This window comes from Lithobates pipiens, unplaced genomic scaffold, assembly GCF_037356315.1.
Source record: "Lithobates pipiens isolate NorthernLeopardFrog02 unplaced genomic scaffold, aLitPip1_a1.2 Scaffold_22, whole genome shotgun sequence".
NCBI classification, from domain to species: domain Eukaryota; kingdom Metazoa; phylum Chordata; class Amphibia; order Anura; family Ranidae; genus Lithobates; species Lithobates pipiens.
Window position 1 is genome coordinate 186,895,625 of NW_027507784.1, and position 24,605 is coordinate 186,920,229.

Here is a 24,605-nt window from a genome sequence, read left to right on the forward strand (position 1 = left end):
TTAACTGTCTAAAAAAGGAAACGTACTGCATTTTCAGCACATTGTACCAACACACATATATAAATACAGGCATACCCCACTTTTAAGTACACAATGGGGTTTATTTACTAAAACTGGAAAGTGCAAAATCAGGCTCACTTCTGCATAGAAACCAATGAGCTCCCAGGTTTTATTACCAAAGCTTAATTCAACAAGCTGGGGTTAGAAGATCATTGGTTTCTATGCAGAAGTGAGCCTGATTTTGCACTTTTAAGCTTTAGTAAATAAATCCCATTGTGTACTTAAAAGTGGGGTATGCCTGTAGTGTGAACAGGGCACATAGAAAACACGTGTTTTCTATGTGTCCTTGCATTGAGCCTGCATTGATCTGCCTAGATTTATCTATGCAGATCAATGCAGCTTAAAGTGGTTGTAAACCCTTACAAACCATTTTGACCTACAGGTAAGCCTAGATTAAGGCTTACCTGTAGGTCCAAGAAATATCTCCTAAACCTAGACGGTTTAGGAGATATTTACTAAAAGACAGCCACTACTATCTACGGTGCATGGGGCTGCTAACAGCGATATGCCGTTAGTGGCAGCTCCCGTGTGCATGCGCGGGAGTGACGTAATCGCTGTTCCGCCGCTGTGAGTGGCCGGAGCAGTGACACCCGGATGAAGATGGAAGCTCTGTACTACAGGGGACAGCGGTGACATCGCTGGCTCCTGTATCAGGTAAGTGACACATAATGGGCTACTATGCGATGCATAGTAGCCCATTATGCTTTACCTTTGCAGGGAGATAAAGAAGAAGTAAACCCATCAGGGTTTACTTCCTATTTAATGGACATGGTGTGAACATGCTTTTACTCCCACCTGCATACTTACAGTGATGAAAACGTATTCTTTAGGTCTCATGCACTTTAAATCAAAACAATGCATTTTATTCAATAAAGCTGCTTGGGTTTCTGTGGTCCATTGCTGTTTGAAAAATGATGCACTTCCATTTTTCTGTTCATTTTCATGTGGTGTGATGCCAAATAGAATCATATATGTGTACTACAAGGCATTTAAAAAATGCACAAAAGCGGACACAAATAGATGGGAACCTGGCCTTTTTGTGTTGAGTATGTGTAACTGATAAGGCGTAATATGCTGTGTATCAACTGGTCAACGCTGCTTGCAAGTGGTGTGCCTGGTAGGACTTAAACACAGTTTTCAAGCACTGCAAGGCTACCACTAAAGCCCCATACACACTATCAGATTTTCTGCTGATTTTTGTCTTCAGATTTACCAAAAACCCTGTAGTGGAAGGGCCTGTCTGATTGCATATAAATGGAAACTCCTAAGGTTTGACCTCATATTATATGGTTTTGGTAAATCTGAAGGAAAAAATCTGCAGAAAATCTGATAGTGTGAAGCTATTTTGCTATCCCATATAGGAAATCACACTAATGGAGGATATTCTAAACAACAGAAAATTAGGGGTTATACTAAAATTCTATGTATATATTAGGAGAAAATGGACAGAAATGTAACTATGGGAATGCCCACACTGAGTTATGTTTCAATAATATTATTTTTTGTTTTTGGTAATATGGAGTTTAACTGCTATGTGGTCATCATGACTTTATGTCATACTTGGTTAATTTCTTTAAATAATATTCTGTTTCAAACCTGTTTTCTAGACCTGGCCAGAAGATGCACTTCAAGCCGTAGCAACACGCTATTTAGAAGATATAGAAATGTCAGAAGAAATTAAGAATGGTTGCATTGACATGTGTAAAATCTTCCACACTTCTACCATTAACCTGTCTGAGAAGTTCCGCATGGAGCTACAGAGATATAATTATGTTACACCCACATCTTATTTGGAACTAATCTCTACATTTAAAACATTACTGGAGAAAAAACGATTGTAAGTATTATCACTAGATCAGGCAGATCATTTATTGGATTTTAGTATGACAGAGCCTAAAGACATACAAATCACCAATGCAGGGACAAACCACATTTTAATATATTAACTGGTGCTTGTTGTCAGGATTTACAGTGACACAGCAGAAACAACATCATTTAGGATTAAATCGTTGATCGAGAGATAATCAAATCTGTATGTCAAATTTTTTAGTATCAGAGTCGTTTTCGAATTCCAGTGAATATTTTACATTATTTTATAGTGTTGAATGCAGTAAATGGCAGCTACTCCCAAAATAGTTGTTTTGTCCTTCCTTGCTCCAAGAGAACACATTTTTTAAAAGTGATGCAGGTTTACATTATTACTACATTTCATATTGGAATATTTTAGTTCTTGTTAAAAAATGTCAGTATATTCAATTAAAAGTTGAAGTCTCTACCAATATGAGTTCTCTTCACATAAAGCTTATAGGGGCCAGCTCACTAATGATTATCACATGCAATATATGTGGTTTTTGTTAGAAATACTGCATGCAATAATAAAGTCAATTCATCAGGGATATGTAACTATGTTGTTAAGGAGCTGGTACACGCTGGCATCCTAACAACCAGTGACTCTTCCCTGTTGTTGGCATAGGTTAAGAAGCTGTCAAAAAAAAGCATGGTATTGCCCTCAAATTTAATACCAGAGCCTTATCCAAGTATGCAGCCCAGCAGGCCAGAAAATAGGGGGAGGGAGACAAGCAGGCGTCCCCCTCTTCTGAACCATAGCAAAGCACCTTCGCCCCATGCTGATGAGGACAAGAGTCTCTTCCCCACAGCCCTGACCTGGTGGTTGTGGGGGTGCAGGGGTAGCTTATCAGAATCTGGAAGCCCCCTTTAACCACTTCCCACCCGGCCAATGCACATATACGGCCGGGTGGGAGCCGCCTACTCCTGATATGACGTTCAGGAACGTCATTCAGGAGTAGCGGGATCGCGCGCGCGCGCGCCCGCGCAGCGGCGCGATCCCGATGCGCCCGTGTCACCCGGACACGCCGCATCTCAGATCGGCAGGAGGGCTCTGTGATTGGCCCTCCTGATCACATGACGGCCGTGTCCAATCACGGCCGTCATGTGATGTAAACAAACAGCCGGTTGCTAGGCAATCGGCTCCTCCTCTCCTCACACAGAAGTCATCGCTGTGGAGAGGAGAGCAGATCGCTGCAGCCGGCTGCTGATCAGTGAGTATGAGCTGCTTTTTACAGCTTTTTACTCACTGATCACCAGTCTAGTGTACACAGTAAACACACCACACAGTAAACACATCACACAGTATAAACACAATGTCCCCACACATGTCCCCAAAACATACATGTCCCCAAATAATAAAAACACATGTCCCTAATAATAAAAACATGTCCCCCACATATGTCCCACTAAAATCACATGTCCCAATGATTATCTGCACACATATGTACGTGATCACCTGCACACATATGTACATGATCATTTGCGTACATATGTCCGTGATCACACAAACCAATTATTATACACTTAACGGATTTTTTTTTACCAAAAACATGTAGCAGAATACATTTTGGCTTAAATTTATGACAAAATTTGATTTTATTGGATTTTTATTGAAGTAGAAAAAAGAAAATATTGTTTTTTTTTTCCAAATTTCCGCTTTTTTGCGCTTATATCGCAAAAAATAAAAAACGGAGTCGTGAATAAATACCACCAAAATAAAGCTCTATTTGTGCGAACAAAATGATAAAAATTTCATTTGGGTACAGTGTAGTATGACCGCGCAATTGTCACTGAAAGCGCTAGAGCGCTGAAAGCTGAAAATTGGGCTGGGAAGGAAGGGGGCGAAAGTGCCCTGTATTGAAGTGGTTAAGAAGGGGACCTCTATATCCTATCACTTTCAATGTGAATTAGTATGGGGTACTTGGTACCCCCTACTCATACACGAAAAAAATAAAAATAAAACAAACAGTTTGTTTATTAAAAAACAAAACAAAAAAACTTGTCCTCGGATGTGGGGAAGAGGCCCTTGTCCTCGTCAACATGTCCCCCCATTGAGGGCATGTGGCCTGGTATGGTTGAGGGGGGGGGCTCTCAACTGTCCCCTCCTTTTCTTGGCCTGTTGACTGCATGCTTGGGTCTTGTATGGATTTTTGGGGGGACTCCACATTTTTTTTGGTGTGGGATTTCCCTTAAAATTCACACTAGACTCTAAGAGCCTGGTATGGATTGAGGGGAGGTTCTCCATGCTCTTTTTTTTTTAATGCCGACTTTTGTTTACATTCTGCTGTCAGCAGAGAATCCCCCACTGACAGCAGGGATGACTTATCGTTGTTAAAAAGTCAGCACAAATGATGACTCCCCCCTGCTGCTGAAGGGACACATGCTTCTAGCAACCAACACAAACTGCATTGTAAAATGGTTAAAAAAGAATGCAGATGCAATTTTGATGCCTGTCCATTGAAGTCTATGGACCACAAAATCGCACTGCATCGCACCAAACTCACTCAAAGTTGGATTGAATAGGCTCTATAGAAACTGATGTTATTTCACTTGTCATGCAATTCAATGTATTCCAATTCACATTAGAAATCGCACCAGTGTGAACCAAGGTGAATGAGGGCACACCTAAGATATTTTCATAGTTTCACAATATTTCTATTTACCTTCATTCCTAGAACAATCTTCATCTAAAAATAATATTATCTTGTGATAAAACAATGTAAAAATAACACTAGATTTAAGTGCTAAATATTGCAAAATATAACTATTTAAGTTATTTGTTAAATAATGCATTTTTTTGTGAATTGACTACCTTTGAGATAAATACTGAGTTAATTTAAGGCAAAAATGAATGCAATATTTATCTCTAATGCCGCGTACACATGACTGGTTTTCCGACCGTCCACACAATCACACCAAAGTCCGATTGTCAAGAACGTGGTGATGTACAACACATACGACGGGGCTAGAAAAAGGAAGTTCAATAGCCAGTAGCCAATAACCTCGTACTTGATTCAGAGGATGCATTGTTTTTGGTCCGTCAGGACAGCATACAGACGAGTGGTTTTCCCGATAGGAATTGGTTCCGTTGGAAATATTTAAAACATGTTCTATTTCTAGGTCCGTCCGAATTTTTGAAAAAGAAAAAGTCAGATGAGGCATACACACGATCGAAATATATGATGAAAAGCTTCCGTCTGACTTTTTCTGTCGGACATTCCGCTCGTGTGTATTAGAGAATTGGCCCCACAGACTTATTCTGCTGGTAGTCCTTTGACAGAGTGCATAGAAGCACTGATTATGCAATAGTCTTGGACATGTCTTGGTATACTTCAGTAATTTAATATAATCAGGGTAAAATTATTTCAATTCTTGCAGAGAAGTAATGAAAATGAAACAGCGATATGAAGTGGGCTTACAGAAGCTGGAATCTGCATCATCCCAAGTCACTACAATGCAAAGTGAGTTGGAAGCTCTCCAGCCACAGCTGAAGGAAGCCAGCAAAAAAGTGAATGAGACGATGGTAGTCATTGAGAGAGAGTCAATTGAGGTGGCCAAGACAGAGAAGATTGTGAAAGCAGATGAAGCAGTAGCTAATGAACAAGCATCGGCTGCCAAAGCAATCAAGGATGAATGTGACAGCGAGCTGGCTGCAGCATTGCCTTTGCTGGAATCTGCTCTGGCTGCCCTGAACACCCTTACTCCACAGGTGGGTATCTCCTGTTCATATTATTTATGAATTGATGTTTTATCTGGTATACATGTTAAGATATTATGATTGCTATACTACACACCAATTCTGTAGATAAGCAGCTGTTTTAGTTTTTGTTATTGTTTATAAAACATTAAAGGAACAAGTTACATTTCATTGACATTCAAAACCAGCCAAAAAATGAGCTTTCTAAAATTGTGAAAGCATTTTACTTGGACAAAGCTAATATTAACTTAAAATGGTTGTAAAGGCTGAAGTTTTTTGTTTTTTTTTACCTTCATGCATTATGCATGAAGGTAAAGGACCTTCTGTGTGCAGCATTGTCCCCCAATACTTACCTGATCCCAATCTTGATCCAGTGCTGTGCACGAGAACAGTGGCTCTACTGGTTCTCTCCCTCATTGGCATTTGCACCAATTACACGTTATCATTAAAGGAGAAGTAAACATTCATCGTGTGATACCGTATGGATTAAAAAGGCTTTTATTTAAAGGGTAAGTTCACCTTTACAGAAAATTCTGTAAGGTGAACTTACACAGGTCCCCCCCCCCCCAGCCCTGCTGACCTGTACCGCCAAAATCTCCGGTTCTAAGCCCCAGTATATGGCCACCAAGTGTCAGGGGCTTAGAAATCCTCAGAGCTGAATGTCCAAAACATCCCTCGTCAGGAGGACATTTTGGAGCATTCTAATTAGTCAACGCCGTCACATGGATGGCACCGACCAATCAGCAGCCACATAGACAATCCTGTCAACTATACAGAAGACACAAGGGTGAAGAGAGGCTAGAAATTGACAATTTTTACCCCCCTGCTCAAAGAATGTTTACATTTAAAAAGATATAACCTGGTGACTTTGTGCCATGTGTAATTGCAGTTCTCTTCTAACAGAAGCAACCAGATCAAAATTTTCAGCAGTAGAGTTAGAGTTGTAGCAGCTGGTTTGGTCTAATACTGTATTCTGCAGGGACAACACCTTAGAGGCCTGTTCCTTCTTAACTGCAGCTATGGAGGAAATATAGTGGCTCCTTGTAAACGCTTTAATAGCATTCCACTCTGTGGGTGGAGAGAATGATACCGCATTCATCTCCCAGTACTCCTGTAAGATAATGGGAGTCTTCTCAGAGATCTCTGAGTGGGAAATCCAATGGGCTGCCAGATGCCATAAGGATCCATCTCGATTGGGCCGAGTGAGGAGGACCAGTTCTAATGGGCAATGATCTGATAATCCACAAGGCAACTCATTTTTAGTCAACACATCCATCAGTAAAGAAGGGCTGGCAAAAGCCAGGTCGATGAGTGAGGAGGTTTTAAATGAGGAAGAGAAACAAATAAATTTTCTCCAAGGGATGTTTCCATCTCCATATTTAATTGAGACCGGCCACCTGAGCCCAAGCCTCCAGATCTCCCGAAAATTGCTTAGCTGGAGCAGGGTAGGAGAAAGAGTAGAATTAAAATCTCCCTTTATTAGGAGTTTAGCTGGGAAATACAGAACAATCCTCTGCAGAATACCATATAATACATCAGATGAAAAGGGGGGAGGAACATACAGGGCATGAAAGGCTTTTTGAATCCAGAGCTTCTTCAAAGCCATCATTTTGCTGCCCATGAGATGTGTTTCCTGAAGCAGGATTATGTGAGTGGCCTGAGGTTTGAGATATTGCCATAATAGGGCTCTTTTGAATTTTGAGTTTAGGCCTCTAATATTACATGATATAATTCTCAGCTCTTCAAAGACATTTGAGGCCATAGTTGGGAAAGAGAAGATTCATGTGGGGTGCGAGCAACCCAGGGACAGGAGAGAATCTGAAAAGCAGCAAAACAAACTCGAGCCACCATCATAGCACTGTACAATTAATTCTTTAAAAAAAAAAAAACAACAAAAAAAAATAAGAAGGGAAGAGGTAGACACTTAATCCCAAAATGAACAAAGCAATAAATTGCAACCAGGTAACAATCAATCCACTATGGTTCCGGTGGGAGGAGAGGGACCAAAATCCAGGAAACCACTCTTTCAGATAGGACAAACTGTATTTGTAAAAGCTGTAACAGTAAGGCACAAAAACTGGTGGAAGCCACCTCTGGTGATTCAAAGAAGCATGCACGATCTCCATCCAACTCCCGAAGCCTACTAGGATACAACAGGCTGAACTTGATACCTTTTTCTCTTAGGCATCTGCAGACATCTGTGAATGACCGTCGGCAATGCTGAATTTCGGGAGAGTAATCCAGGAAAAGCAGCATCTTGGAATTCTTGTAATAGAGATTCGGCTTGTTCCTGGCAGCCACCAGGATCCTGTCGTGGTCTCTGTAATTCAGCAGACACAGTAGAAAAAGTCTTGCTGGAGCCCCAGGGACCAGTGGTGTTGGGGGAAAAACAGTAGGAGGAAGGTTTTGCAGATCTATTAATTACACCAGGAAGGTTTCAGTTTCAGTGAATTCCACCGGTCTGGCCCCCTTCGCACACTCTGGTAATCCGCATATTTTTGCATCGGCGGCGATTCTCGGTATGGATGGCCTTTTCCTAAAGTGCCTTCACTTGTATTTGTAAGGCATGGAGGTCTGTCCAATCCGTCCGGACTGTGTTTTCCACCCTCAATATCTGGTCTTTCTCTTCCAACACGTGGGAGCGGAACTTATCTAGATCATGCCTAATCAGGCTGCTATCCATGGCTAAGAAATCTATTTTACCGGTAAGCTCTTCTCTAGTAGCATTGATTGCCGCCAGGATTTCTGCACCTGTAGGGCCATCAGTCACCGGATCCCCGGAAGCTGTCTGTGTCGCAGCCGCCATGGTCTTAGGCCCTGTGTCCAAGATGGCCACTGAGGGGGGAAGGGTGGGAGGTAACAGCCTGAGATCTCGTGGAGCACAGCTTACCCTGTGACATTCGGGGACCTGGAGAAGTATTCCGCCTCTGGGAACCCATAGTCTATAGTACAGGGTTCACAGTATGTAAGTCACAGGCCACTTTATATAGTACAACTAAAATTACCCTCCCCAAGACCATATCCCCACACACCTCCCTGCCAGCCTGCCTGCTCAGTAGAGACTCCCTTTCAGCACAGGCTGCCCCCCCCGCCCCCCCACTCCAAACCCAGTCCCCTCAGTACAGAGTTCCGTTTACATGTTAGTTGAAGCAGCAAAGAAATTTCATGAGTTTTCACCTTTAGGCCGCGTACACACGCGCGGACTGTTCGCCCAACCTTGTCCGCTGAACAGTGTTTGGGCGGACAGTCCGCTCGTGTGTGGGGCTTCAGCGGACAGTTTCAGCGGACAGTTGGCCGAACAAGGTCTTACGGAAATTCCGAAAAACTGTCCGCTGAAACAAGGTTTCAGCGGACTGTTCGCTCGTGTGTAGGCTTGTTCGGCCAACTAAGTCTCGCGCATGCTCAGAAAGGATTTCCACGTCGGAAGGTTGCATTGCAGTGTATAGGACGTCGTATTTTTCGTCCCGTCGTACGTGCCGTTCACGTCATCGCGCACGGTTTCAGCAAACTGTTCGTCCGTCGTGTGTGGCCATGTCCGTCCATGCTAAGTTTGAGCGGACTGTTCGCTCAAACTGTTGGACGGACAAAGTTGGGCCAACAGTCCGCGCGTGTGTACGCGGCCTTAGAGTAAATTTAGACATCCCATGGACTGGTGGATGTTGGCTTTTATGCCCAGTATTGTATTTTTTTTAGGCACATGAAGTCATTGCATATAGATATATTATAATATTTTAAGTAATCAGTTTCAAAAGGTAATAGCTGGAAACTGACTTTGGTTTGCAAGATATTTGTAGGGGTTATTTGAGGTGTAGGGTAGTGCAGAAATAATATGTTTTTTGTTATTTAAAAGAGAAGCACGGGAATGTTTTTTTTTTTAAATCATGCCTGCCTAGGTGGATGCTGCATCTGTCCCCCACCAGCTCTAAGCCTCTGTACACACGGTCGGAGATTCTGCCAACCATATCCGTCGGATTTTGTCCGTCAGATTTAGTCTGACGGATTGTGTCTGAAACTGTTGCATACACATGGTCGGACTAAGTTGTCGAAAAATCCGATCTTTCAGAACGTGATGACGTAATTTCGTTACGATGGGACTAGATTCAGGCTAGTAGCCAATAGCTTTGATGTAGGAATTTGATCTGAGCATGCGTGGCACTTGGTCCGATCAAAATTCTCTACACATGATCGGATTACGTCCGACGGGCCCAGTTGGTCGGGAAATATTTCCAACATGTTGGAAAATTGGGTCCGATGGAGATTCGGACGGAATCAGTCCGATGCATACCACACACAGTCGGATTATCTGACGACACGGTCCGATAAGACGCATTCCGACGGATTCTCCGACCGTATGTACGCGGCATAAGACTGAGAATCGAGCAATCAAACACCACCGATTGCTGAGTTCTCAGAGCTCTGTGAGCAGAGAGCTGGTCAGTCAGTCGGTCCCCACTTCTCTGCTTTGCCCCCTCACTCACTGGAGCGCTGGGCAGTGAAGGGGTGAGAGCAGCTGACTCAGGCTCTCAGCAGCTCGATGAGAGGCTGAGCACCGATCAAGACATATGAGCAGAACCCGAACATATGGTTGCGATCTTTGTGGCCCGGCTCTGTTACGTCAGCCGACAGCGGGATTCAGACCGCTGTCTGCTGAAAATGGGTCACAGGAGTGCAGAACAAACTGCACTCCTGTGAGCCACAGGAGAAGTACAGCTAAATGAGCTTTGGCTGTACTTCTCGTTTTAAAGCAGTATTATCTATTTAATTTCATTTTTTAGGGGTTTAAGCAGGCAGTGAGAAGGTGATACAGTGCCTCCTCACTGCCTAATTCTCATTGAAGAACGATCCGAATGTGAATGGCTCTTCAGAGAGCAAAGCTAGTTTAAATGAACTGTAAGAGTTAAAAATGAAGCATTACTGCTATATTTACTTCATGAAGCAAGCAGAGGACAAGATGACATAAAGCAAGCAGAGGGCAAGATAGACAGACAGAACACACAGACATCCAGCATTCTTTTCTCTCATTCAGAGTCTGTAATAAACATGATTTCTGATTGTAGAAAGGAATGCATTAAGTCTGTGTTCTGTCTCTCTGACACTGACACTGAGGCTCTTCAACAGCCTGGTGTCTGAATAAATACGAGATGAATAGCTTGTGAAAGAATGCTGGTCCCATTCTCCTCCTACATCATCTGCACTAAAAGAATGAATTGTGTCTATACTGCTGAAGAACCTCCTTCTCCGCCCTCCGTGAAGTAAATATAGCGATACCCCTGAAAGAGCTGCTTTTGTTTGTTCAGTCCATTACTCTGTCTCTCAAACCCAAAGAACTGTCCCAGACCCTCTGGCACACCTAGCAATGTGATTAATGGAATAACCCAGTAATAACACACAAACTCAGTTCTGATCTCTCAAGTTTACTTGGACCAGAGAAAAGTTTAAAGTCATATTAGTCAGCCAAGTCCTGTATAAGTAGCGAGGACTTGGTTGAAAGTTCTCAAAACAGTCAATAAGAGTATGCAATAAAAGAATAATACCAACATACACAGATTAAATGGACTCCCCAAACAAGCTATTGATTGATTTAGAATACTGTGGCTAAAGGGGAACCCCAGGCCAGCCTATAGTAACTCCAATATACACACACACAATGAAGTAATACAAACACCAGTGGGGTGTCCCTTTTAGAGCAACAACAAAAATGTTCTAGGAGCAAAGCGTTGCGTTTGTTCTCTTCACTGGCATGTAGGAGCTCCGTGGACGAGGGTCCCTCAATGTGACAGTGTAATGAGAAGGAATGTATAATAACTGGTGCTGTGATATAGCACTCCTCTACGTGATCCAGATAACAGGTGTCTGTGCACAGTGTTCAGGTGTGGTGTTTTATGGAAGGGAATAAGATTCCTGGGCAAAGCCGCCTCACCAATCCTGTACGCATTCAGCAGTCCTCCAAAGAGGAATTAACCGATTCTCCTGGCTGTGTCACAATGGCTTTCAGTCTCTGACCCGTTGAATCGGCCGATTCCATGATATTCCACGCTGCTGCGGAGCATCCTTCTGCAAGCGTGCAGGTTCTGTTCCTCTGGCCTGCAGACTGTGTGCCCCTTGGTAGGCCACAGTCCCCTCACAAAGCAACAGAGAGTTGCTCTCCTGATGGGATCCAGGAAACAAGCCCTCTCAGCCTGGTCTGCCCTGTGCTTTTTACCACAATTCTCTTGACTCTCTGCAGTGCAGCCTGGGATTTGCAGTCCTGCCCCCTCACACAGTCAGTCAGGCTGCCTTGTGCTGGGACTTCATATTCCACAGTTCTTTGCTGCTGTTCCCTGATGATTGGCTCTCAGTCTCTTCCAATAGGGAGGCTGCAAAGTAAACAGTTCTGTGTGTCTGTGTGAGAGGAGAGGAAGGGCAGGCAGCTCTCTCCCTCGTGGATTCAATTAGCCTGGAGAGGTACCTGCTACACAAACATAAGAAAAAAATCACACAGTGGAGAGCTGAGGGGTCGTTTTAGCTTCTTCCTCTTTAGCTGAAGTTGAAATGTGACGGGAGGGGAAGAAGGAGGGGTTACAGCATGGACAATTCATGATTGGCTAACATTGCAATGCAAAGATCCCTCCCTCCCCTTGATGGTCAGGCACTGGAATAAAATCCTCCAGGCCTGCATGTTACGGCTGTGTGCCGTTCTCTAAAAATTACAGGCTGGAGATGTGTTTTGTCAAAAAAGGATTCAAATCCTGTGCTTATCCTACCCTCTTGGTGAAGGTAAATCTGACTATTGAAATGGAGACATCATCAAACACATGAATAAATCAATGAAAATATATAGATAAAGAAAAGCTGCAACCTAAAAAAGGTCTGAACCCCTACCATAAGATTGATAATTAAAAAAAAACAGGTGCACTAATCTGTAAGAATATTCACAGTGCAAAAATACACGTGGCAAAAATTTAAGGGGCATAAAGTCCACTCCTACAAAAACAAGTGTATAAAAATAATAAAAAATAAAATGACTTATAAAGTGAAAAATATACAATTCAGTTCATAAAAAATGCATGAAAAAATGTGCATAAAAAATGTCCAACTGGCAAACCCTTATACAAAATGTGAAAACTTCAGTGCTTTTCAAGGAAATTAAGTTATCCAAATATAAGGAAGCTTCAGTGCTCTTCAAAATAGAAAGACTTTAATATCCCATCACCACATAGATTCACTTCTTGCCAGATAATGGTAGTTTCAAGCATTGGATAATAATCCCACCATGCTCCAACAGTCTGGGCTGTACAAAAAAAGCAAATTCCAGATAGCAGCCGCATCAGACACTGGACAATGATCCTATCAGCCTCCAACACCTTGAACTGAAAATTGGACTCGGTTGTTCAATGGCCACAGGAATCACGGTATCTTTGGAAGAGCTGATATCCAATCTGGCAGCTCAAAGATAAATCCCAGAGCATAAGGGAAGAAGAGGATAGCCTCATAGTGCAATATGTTTCAGCAAAAGGTTTTATTAAAACAGCAAAACTTACATCAAGGCAGCCAAACATCAGCAAAAATCAATGTACATAAAAAACAGAGCAGTGGTTTACAAGCCAAAGGAATAATGCAAACCACCACTCTGTTTTTGAAGTTTCCACATTCTTGGTTCACTTTTTTTATGCACATTGTTTCATGCATTTTTTGTGAACTGAATTGTATATTTTTCACTTTATGAGCCATTTTATAATTTTTTTATTTATTTTTATACACTTGTTTTTGTAGGAGTGGACTTTATACCCTTAAATATTTGTCATGTGTATTTTTGCACTGTGAATATTCTTATAGATTAGCGCACTTGTTTGTTGGAAATGTGTTTTGTACACACGGGATAGGAGTGCTGCTTGTCTCAGGAGCATTCACCTGGCACCACCCCTGCTCATCAGATGGCAGAGCTCTTGTGAGAAAAGTTCTCCTGCCTCTATCATATGGGCGGAGCGAGGGAGGAGACTTGCTCTCACACCAATCTCCTGCTGTCACTGAAGCATTGGGTACAGATTCAGTGGGGGTGCCTAGCTGTGCAGAACAAGAAGCCCGCTACACTCACTGTTTTTGCACTCTGTGTGGATCGCACCCCACTGTTTACAAGTGTCTGCGGCACCGCTCGCAATATGGCACCCGGGGCACATGCGCTCCCCTGCCCATCACCTAGTTTTGGCCCTGAAACCAGGTATAGACTTCAGAGCGAGAGATATAATTTTACTCCTGTACAAATAATTAGTAAGACCTTATCTGGACCATCCAGTTCAGTTTTGGGCACCAGTTCACAAAAAGGATATCAAAGAAGTGGAGAATGAGCAGAGAAGGGCAACTAAACTGATAAGAAGCGTGGAGGAGCTCAGCTATGAGGAAAGAGTAGCTGAACTGAATTTATTCTCTATTGAGAGGAGGAGATTAAGGGGGATATGATCAACAGGTAAAAATCCATAAGTGGTCCAAATAGTGAACTTGGTGTAACTTGGTGGAACTTTCAAATCATTACAGAGGACAAGGGGGCACCCTTTACATTTTGTTTGGTTTAACCGGTTCCCGACTGGCCCCCCTGGGCAAGCCGACTTAGCTGTTTGTCGGCCCTTTAACCTCCCTAGCGGTGATCCCGAGTCTGGCTCGGGTTGGGATTTTAGTCCCACGAGCGGTAACCCCGAGCCAGACTCGGGATCGCATCGCTGGATACATGGAGGACACAGGGAGAGTTACTTACCTTGTCCCCTGGACCCAGCGATGTCCTCCGCACTGTGTGATCGAGCTGTCCTCCACTCGATTCACAGTGCCCGGGAGCGGAGATCGACGCCAAATTCAAAAAAGTAAAAAGACACAAAACACACACAGTACTATAATCTTACAGATTACAGTACTGTTTAAAAAAATACACACCCCCTTTGTCCCTAGTGGTCTGTGCAATGCCCTGCATGCACTTTTATATTATAAATACTGTTTTTTCTGCCTGAAATTTGGAGATTGTCCATAGTAACCAGAAAGTGTCCCTTTTTCAGTGTTTTAGGATTTGATTACATTATTGAATAATTTTTATTATTCTTTATTATATTATAAACGTTATCATACCCGGGATGTCTACTAGACTCTTGTTTGAACAGATTTAAGAGAGTTATTCCTAAGAATTACATACTTTCAGCACCTAAAACCAGAACTAATCATACCGCCAGGGAGGTTAAGACACTGTAGGAGGCACTTGTGTGCCCGGAGCTGATGCGAGTGACTGGCTCGTGACAGAGCGAGAACCGGGATTTGTGTGTGTAAACACACAAATCACAGTTCTCTCAGGGGAGAGGAGAAGAGATTGTGTGTTCGTACTAAGTATGAATACAGATCTCTCTCCTCCCCTAGTCAGTGCCATCACCCCACAGTTATAACACACCTAAGGAGTACAGTAAACCCCTTGATCGGCCCCTAGTGTTAACCCCTTCCCTGCCAGTGACATTTATATAGTAATCAGTGCATTTTTATAGCACTGATTGCTGTATAATTGTCAGTGGTCCCAAAAAATGGGACAGAAGTGTCCAATTTGTCCGCCGCAATATTGCCGTCCTGATAAAATTCGCAGACCATTACTAGTAAAAACAAAAAATATACTAAACATGCCATAAATCTATCCCCTATTTTGTAGATGCTATAACTTTTGTGCAAACCAATCAGTATAATTATTGCGATTTTTTTTTTTTAACAAAAAATATCGGCCTAAACTAAGGAAAAAAATTTTTTTTTGAAAAAAGAAAATAAGAACCAAGTTAGAATATGGTTCACCTCTCTCTGAGCTGCATGCCCCCTTGGTGATTGATATAAGCTACAGCTGTGGCATTGTCGGATTGGATCCTGACAGGACACCCCCATAACCTGAATGTCCAGGCCTTCAGAGCCAGACATGCTGCCTGAATCTCTAAGATGTTGATGGGCAAGGTTCTTTCAGTTCTTGACCACTGTCCCTGGACAGTTGTCTTTTCTAGTACTGCTTCCCAAGCTGAAAGGCTGGCATCTGTCATTACGACTTTCCAGATAACTGGCATGAAGGATTTTCCCTTCAGCATATTCCGGGTTAACAACCACCAATTGAGGTTCTGGAACACCTTTGGGGACAGTCGTAATGGTAAATCTAGAGGAATCACAAGGACTAGGCTGCAACTAATATGTACCAACAGTATTAAAATGTTTGCGTAGGATATCCCATTGTGCATAGGATAGCCCAGAGTGCTTGGTTTATAAGAGCATTCCTGAGTGCAGTAGTATGTCTGGGCTTGACAAGCTCAATGTTTCACATTTTACAGATGTATTGTGGCAATGGGAAAACCAAGTCTACCAATTTTTTTAAAAGGGGTGACATGGGTCTTTTTGGTGTTTTTATGTAGGGCACATGTAGTGAGGCTGGCTGCTTTGGCTACACAAATTTTAGAACATGTTCTAGACCATTAGACCAGCAGTCCCCAACCTTTTTGGCACCAATAATCGGTTTCATGGCAGCCAATTTTCCCTGGAAAAATTTGATAGTTGTTGGATGGATTGGGGGATGGTATATTCATGGAGTCTCAGCCCCCTTCACCTCACAGCCCCCTTTACAGCACAGCCCCCCCTTTATATCAGTGTCAGTGTCCTCAGTTCCCCTTCGCATTACAGTGCCCCTTTACATTAATGCAATAGGGACTGCTCTGTAAAGGGGGCACTGTAATGTAACAGGGACTGCTCTGTAAAGGTTGCATTGTGATGTAACGGGGACTGCTCTGTAAATGGGGAGCTGTAATGTAAAGGGGGGCTGAGATGTAAAGGGGGTGCTGTGATGTAAAGGAGACTGCTCTGTAGATGGGGCACCGTAATGTAAAGGGGGGCTTTGATGTAAAAGGGGCACCGTAATATAAAGTGGACTACACTGTAAAGGGGCACTATAATGATTACAGTCAGTCCCCTTTATATTACAGTGCCCCCTTTACATCACAGCACCCCCATTACAGTGCCCCTAGCAATCACAGCCTCCTATATCACAGTGCCCCTGCAGTTCCCCCCTCCTCTCTCCCCATTATAATCTCCACCTCCCCTGCACAGGACTCCTACCTTTGGCAGGGCAGAGGCTTTGCTCAGTCAGTGTGACTTCTTCGCCAGGGTCCTATCAGCAAGGCAGGGGGTGGGTGGAACTCTCCATTCTGATCTGCAGCTCCTCCTGCCCTGCTGAATGGATGACATCATCGGCTGGGCGGACGTAAGAGCCGGTAGAGGACGCATGGGCATGGCCACATAGCAGATGGTGATAGTCTGTGATAGGCCTGTCGGACCGCGATCGTCATTCACCTCCCAGTGTGTGGTCTGGTCATCAACAGGACACGGTCTGAGACCCGGGGGGTTGGGGACCCATGCTCTAGACAACTTTTCTCAAGACATCCAAAGTAAAGTGTAGCACATAAAGCCCTGCGAGGGGTTTTCTGTAATTACCAGTGTTAAGGGCAAGGGCATTGCTTAGACTCTGCAAGTTGTCTAACAACTGACAAGCAATCTATGATCTTAAAGCGGTACTAAACCCATTGATTTGACTGTTTCCCAAAACGGTACATTCAAGGCATGCCATAAAAGATTAAAGAATAGATAAAAAAAAGTACAGCGCTATTTGATCGTATAACTATTGAATAAATTGCAGTAGTAATGATCAGTGTAACATCCCCTATTAAATAGTGCTTACAAAAAAGTGCAGTTCTAAAAGAATATACTTCATAAAGAGTTTAAATCATAAAAAATGTAGCATCCCCTACTGTGCTTCTGTCTTCAGTAAAATAACCAGAGCTACCACAATGTGACATATACACACATATATACTTAAAGTGGTTGTAAACCCCATTCATGAAATCTGACCTGTGCACATAAATCTGTGGTGTTTACTTATCTTTCCCCAAAGCTCTAAGTCCAGTGTCTTTCTGCTGCTCCGTTCCTGTGTTATCAGCGTGATAACTTCTGACAAGCTCTCTGACACACAAGATAAAACAAGCTGGAAATTTGTAGTGGGGAGGGAACTTAGAGAGAGCTGATCTGTTCACAGTACAGTTCAGTTCTGCAAGTTTCTTCGTTCCTCTGCCTATGTGGAATGGGGGGGGGGGGGTGTTTTTCCTCCAATCAGCTCTCACACAGTGTATGCCCAGACTCCCCTCCCACTGCTTAAACAGGAAGAAAGATTTGTAACACAATGTGCACTTTCCAAAAGAATATAGAAAGGTAAAGACAGCAGATACATGTAAAACCTATGTAGGGAGAGTTTTTTAATCCTTGTGTATCATCTAAGGCTGTTCACTTCACTGGGTATTGGAGAGGGTTTACATCCACTTTAACAAGCATGGATTGCATGAATCCAGTCAAAAGTCCAGAACAGTGTCTTAATTGTGTTCAGTGCTCCACAGCATTCAAATCAATTTCCTTGCAAATTCTTCTCCCAATACTGTATGTGCTGCCAGCAACCACATACTCTGAGGTAAATCACCCAAAAATATGAGAACTCACCAGACCCAGAGTCTCCTTAGTTATTAAAGAGGATCTCCAGTCCTTTTTTTGTGTTTATTGAAAGTCAGCAGCTACAAAAAGTGTAGCTGCTAATATTCAATAAACACAGGCTCACCTGTCCCAGGATCCAGCGATGTGATTGGCCCAACCGTTGCTTCTCTCCCTCTCCCCAGCGCCGGCATTTCAACTGTGGGCACCTGGCTGTGACAGCTTGTGGCGAGTTGCTCTGCGCCTATTGAATGGTGATGTGTCCCAGAAGACTGCAAGGAGGGAAGGGGATAGGAGAACTTCCGCTTAAGTGGGAAGTGTCAAAATTAGGGTCCCCCTCCATGCCAAATGTGGCAGGGGAGGGGGGGGGGGCATTAGTGCTTAAAGTGGAACGTCCCCTTTTGGTGGAATTACGCTTTAAGTGGGTGAATTGAACTTGTTAATCTAGGAGCCACTTCCTAGTTCATACATTTTCCATATTTAGACACAGGAGAAGACAAAGGGTTCCATAGAGGAAAACCATTTATTAAAAATATTCCAACAATATAACATTTTCACACTCACATTTGTTAGTGCCTAACCCGGGCACTACGTAAAAAAATAAAAAAAAACTAGCCTGTGTTTGGTATCAGCTTTCCCTGCCTGGTGCTAATGGATATTCTGTGTAGGGTGACGTCAGAGTTCATAAACTCGCCCCATAAATGATACGCCCCTAAACTGCCGTAACTGAGAACTGTCACAATTGCTTGTGCTCTCAACCCAACTGTCAAGTCATAAAATAGCTGGTGTCAAAACTGATCATCTGTGCAGCACTATGGCAACTGCAAATCAAACAGAGGCTAAGATGGCAGCTTCCTTGACTGTAAAGGATAGGAGGTTTTAGTTTCCCTTTAAGACTTTCCTCACATGCTGGGGAATTTCTGATTTCTACTTTGTTCTATATTACTGCTCTTTAATGCTGGCACTTACCAACTACTGAATTCTGTTTGCAACCTAATTATAAAAGTAAATGCAATGTTCCATCCTTTGAAGTTTATTTACCATAACTTGTACCTTACATATTACAAATAGAATTTTCTTCCATTGCAGATGGTAAACTGCAGAACTGTTTTATGTCTTGTTATGACTCATGTTTTAAGTGGTAATGAGAAAAACGGGTATTGTGTAAACATTTCTACCACACTGTACAATTAGGTTTCTTCATTACAGCGTATCTAAACTCAAAAACAAAAATGTAACACACTGCAGCGTACAGTCCTTAGACGTAGAGGCGGCATTTGTTTTTGTTTTTAATTATTCAGGCTAAGAACATTTTCAGCAACTACAGAGTAACACATTAATCTTGTCAGAAAAGTCTTTTTCACTTTTTGTGAGCTGAAAAGACAGCAATTTTATAAATAACTAGTCTTACCAATCCACCATGAAGTCCAGCCTGTGTGACAACCATGGCTGCCTCCAAAGATACAGTGGAGAATTGAGCATGAAAGGACAGATAGTGTGTTATTTGCAGAACTGTCATGTAAAAATAAAAGGGGAGAATCCTAAAAAAAATGAAACTAAAGAGCCACTGTATTTAAAGACTGGTGAACTGCTTTATATTTGTTTTTGAGGGGGCATTAAGATATGCATTAAGGTAATGTTTGGACATGATAACCTTAATTGATTCTTCATCAAAATTAATATTGACAGGTGAATCAAAGCCTGAACTACTCTGTGTCAGCCCATGTTAGGGTTACTAAGTAACTGAGGAGTGGTTTGGACATATTTCAGACCTGTAACAACAAAATTGTACTTCAGCTAAAGAACTCTACTTACTCTAAATATTCTGCTTGAAAATGTAATAGTGAAGTTGATATATGTTGTGTTTGCTTTAGGACATCACAGTAATGAAGACTATGAAAAGCCCCCCTGCTGGAGTAAAGCTTGTCATGGAGGCAATTTGTATATTAAAAGGAGTGAAGCCTGATAAAATACCAGATCCTAGTGGTACAGGACGAAAGATTGAAGATTTCTGGGTACCGGCAAAAAGAGTTTTGGGAGATATGAAATTTCTTCAGTCACTTCATGAATATGATAAGGATAACATTCCAGCAGCTTACATGAGCATAATACGAAAACAATACATTACCAATGCTGAATTTGTTCCAGATAAAATTCGAAATGCATCTACAGCTGCAGAGGGGCTTTGTAAATGGGTGATTGCAATGGATTTATATGACAAGTAAGAATAAATAAGTTTTTTTCTTTAACATGTCTGTCTTATGCTGGCCATACATGGTCGAATTTCGAACAAATTTTCTTTTCAAAATCAGAAAGTTTTTTTTTTTTGTGATCCGATGAAGCCATCATTGATTTCCGAAATTCTGCCGACCAAGGCTTCAGTTTCACTTAAATTTCACCTCATGTTACTACAGAAAATAATAGGGGTGCACCGAATAGACATGTGCATTCGTTTTTGTCCGAACGCATTTTCGTCCGAATTTCAGCTATTTTCGTTTTCGTTTTGACAAACGATAACGAAAGCACAAAATCCGAAAAAAACGAAAATCCGACATAAATAAATGCTTTATTTTCGTTCGTTTTCGTTGTTACAACAGTTCGATATAGAATAGGAGATTGGGTCCTGCCCCAGGGGACATGTATCAATGCAAAAAAAAGTTTTAAAAACGGCCGTTTTTTCGGGAGCAGTGATTTTAATAATGATTAAAGTGAAACAATAAAAGTGTAATATTCCTTTAAATTTCGTAGGGGGGGGTTGTCTATAGTATGCCTGTGAAGGGGCGCATGTTTCCCGTGCTTAGAATTGTCCCTGCACAAAGTGTCATTTATGCAGGAAAAAAAGTCCTTTAAAATCACTTGCGGCTATTATGAATTGTCGGCTCCGTAATACAGAGAAAACTCATTGAAAGTCATTGATAAAAAAATAAATAAATAAATTAAAAAAAAAGCGTGGGGGTCCCCCAAATTCAATTACCAGGCCCTTCAGGTCTGGTATGGATATTAAGGGGAACCCTGCCTCAAATTTAAGAAAAAATTTGACGTGGGGTTCCCCCTAAATATCCATAACCAGACCCTTCAGGTCTGGTATGGATATTAAGGGGAACCCCGCGTCAAATTTAAAAAAAAATTGACGTGGGGTTCCCCCTAAAAATCCATACCAGACCCTTTATCCGAGCACGCAACCTGGCAGGCCGCAGGAAAAGAGGGGGGGACGAGAGAGCGGCCCCCCCTCCCTCCTGAACCGTACCAGGCCACATGCCCTCAACATTGGGAGGATGCTTTGGGGGTCTGTGACCCCTCAAAGCACCTTGTCCCCATGTTGATGAAGACAAGGGCCTCATCCCCACAACCCTGGCCGGTGGTTGTGGAGGTCTGCGGGCGGGGGGCTTATCAGAATCTGGAAGCCCCCTTTAACAAGGGGACCCCCAGATCCCGCCCCCCCCTGTTTGAAATGGTAAGGGGGTACAAAAGTACCCCTACCATTTCACAAAGAAAGTGTAAAAAATGGTTAAATAAAACAAACACACTTTTGAAAAATTCCTTTATTAAAAATAAAAAAATAAAAAAAAGATTCCAGCGGCGGTAATCCACTCTTGCTATCCAGCGACGGACGGTCATCTCTCCAGCGATGTCTCATCTCATCCAGCGCAGCGCAGCATCCTTCTTCTGTCTCCATGGAGGAGACACTGCAAGGATTCCGGCGGCTGACGTTTGTTATATACGGAGGGCGGGGCCACCCGTCACCTGACCCCGCCCCCCTCTGACGCAAGGGGAAACCCGGGGTTCCCCGTGACGTATAGGTGACCCGCACCCCTCTGATGTAACACAGGCAGGTTTCCGTTACATCAGAGGGGGGGCGGGGTCACCCATACGTCACGGGGAACCCCGGGTTTCCCCTTGTGTCAGAGGGGGGTGGGGTCAGGTGACGGGTGGCCCCGCCCTCCGTATATAACAAACGTCAGCCGCCGGAATCCTTGCAGTGTCTCCTCCACGGAGACAGAAGAAGGATGCTGCGCTGCGCTGGATGAGATGAGCCATCGCTGGAGAGATGACCGTCCGTCGCTGGATAGCAAGAGTGGATTACCGCCGCTGGAATCTTTTTTTTATTTTTTTATTTTTAATAAAGGAATTTTTCAAAAGTGTGTTTGTTTTATTTAACCATTTTTTACACTTTCTTTGTGAAATGGTAGGGGTACTTTTGTACCCCCTTACCATTTCAAACAGGGGGGGGGGGCCGGGATCTGGGGGTCCCCTTGTTAAAGGGGGCTTCCAGATTCTGATAAGCCCCCCGCCCGCAGACCTCCACAACCACCGGCCAGGGTTGTGGGGATGAGGCCCTTGTCTTCATCAACATGGGGACAAGGTGCTTTGAGGGGTCACAGACCCCCAAAGCCTCCTCCCAATGTTGAGGGCATGTGGCCTGGTACGGTTCAGGAGGGAGGGGGGGCCGCTCTCTCGTCCCCCCCTCTTTTCCTGCGGCCTGCCAGGTTGCGTGCTCGGATAAAGGGTCTGGTATGGATTTTTAGGGGGAACCCCACGTCAATTTTTTTTTTAATTTGACGCGGGGTTCCCCTTAATATCCATACCAGACCTGAAGGGTCTGGTTATGGATATTTAGGGGGAACCCCACGTCAAATTTTTTCTTAAATTTGAGGCAGGGTTCCCCTTAATATCCATACCAGACCTGAAGGGCCTGGTAATTGAATTTGGGGGACCCCCACGCTTTTTTATTTATTTATTTATTTATTTTTTTATCAATGACTTTCAATGAGTGTTCTCTGTATTACGGAGCCGACAATTCATTATAGCCGCGAGTGATTTTAAAGGACTTTTTTTCCTGCATAAATGACACTTTGTGCAGGGACAATTCTAAGCACGGGAAACATGCGCCCCTTCACAGGCACACTATAGACAACCCCCCCCTACGAAATTTAAAGGAATATTACACTTTTATTGTTTCACTTTAATCATTATTAAAATCACTGCTCCCGAAAAAACGGCCGTTTTTAAAACTTTTTTTTGCATTGATACATGTCCCCTGGGGCAGGACCCGGGTCCCCAAACACTTTTTAGGACAGTAACTTGCAAATTAGCCTTTAAAATTAGCACTTTAGATTTTGAACGTTGGAGTCCCATAGACTTTAATAGGGTTCTAAAGTATGCTATATAGTTAGCTCCGTCAAATCTTCTTTATACATTGACAGACACCATAAGCCTTCCAAGACAGATTCGAACGTAATTCATGTGGATTTTCGGACGAATGAAATTTTTGAACGAAAACGAAATAAATAAAAACGATTTTCGGGAGTAACTAAATAAATTAAGTTTTCGGACGAAAACGAAATTCCGAAACGAAATATTTTACTCTGCACATGTCTAGCACCGAATGGGTTTTTTGGTGCCGAAACCGATACCGAAAATGAAAAATACACTAGGCCGAAAACCCGAAACCAATACCGAAACAGCACCGATACCGAAAATGGCTGTTTTTAAAAAATATTTTCATACAGCAGATGGTCAGAGACTGGGGACATGGTACAGCAGATGGTCAGAGACTGGGGACATGGTAGAGGAGATGGTCAGAGACTGCAGACATGGTACAGGATATGATCAGACTGCAGACATGGTACAGGAGATGGTCAGAGACTGCAGACATGGTACAGGAGATGGTCAGAAACTGCAGACATGGTACAGGAGATGGTCAGAGACTGCAGACATGGTACAGGAGATGGCCAGAGACTGCAGACATGATACAGGAGATGGCCAGACTGCAGACATGATACAGGAGATGGCCAGAGACTGCAGACATGCTACAGGAGATGGCCAGAGACTGCAGACATGCTACAGGAGATGGCCAGAGACTGCAGACATGCTACAGGAGATGGTCAGAGACTGCAGACATGCTACAGGAGATGGTCAGAGACTGCAGACATGCTACAGGAGATGGTCAGAGACTGCAGACATGCTACAGGAGATGGTCAGAGACTGCAGACATGCTACAGGAGATGGTCAGAGACTGCAGACATGCTACAGGAGATGGTCAGAGACTGCAGACATGGTACAGGAGATGGCCAGAGACTGCGAACATGGTACAGGAGATGGCCAGAGACCGTGAACATGGTACAGGAGATCAAAGCAGCCTCACCAGTTCCCCTCAGATGCAGCCTGCCTGATAAAAATACATGCACAGTGTTTTCCATGTATTCCAATGGCTTTAGTTCACACCATGCAGTCAGTTTCCGGTGCGGAAACTGACTGCATGGTGTGAACTAGAGCCATTGGAATACATGGAAAACACTGTGCATGCATTTTGTGCAAAAAAAAAAAAAAACACACGGAACTGCATCTGGTGTGAACTGGCCCCAAGCAAGCTACCTGGTTCCGTTCCAACAGATTTCTATTGGGAATGATCATATCCTTACCTCTACTAGCAATAACTTAACCCTTCCCCATTCTATCACATGGCGATAAAAACCTAGCTGGGTCAAAATCAAGATTA

At 43.2% G+C, this 24,605-nt stretch overlaps 1 protein-coding gene across 2 annotated transcripts in view; it reads left to right on the plus strand.

Annotated features, from left to right (window-relative positions):
* The window catches only part of DNAH7 (dynein axonemal heavy chain 7), a 498,098-nt gene that overhangs the window by 274,538 nt on the left and 198,955 nt on the right, over positions 1-24,605 (plus strand). For both annotated transcript variants that reach the window (XM_077448738.1, XM_077448739.1), the window contains exons 41-43: positions 1,668-1,897; positions 5,287-5,617; positions 19,981-20,327. In XM_077448738.1, the coding sequence (XP_077304864.1) occupies positions 1,668-1,897; positions 5,287-5,617; positions 19,981-20,327 (908 nt within the window). The remainder of the gene's footprint in view (positions 1-1,667; positions 1,898-5,286; positions 5,618-19,980; positions 20,328-24,605) is intronic.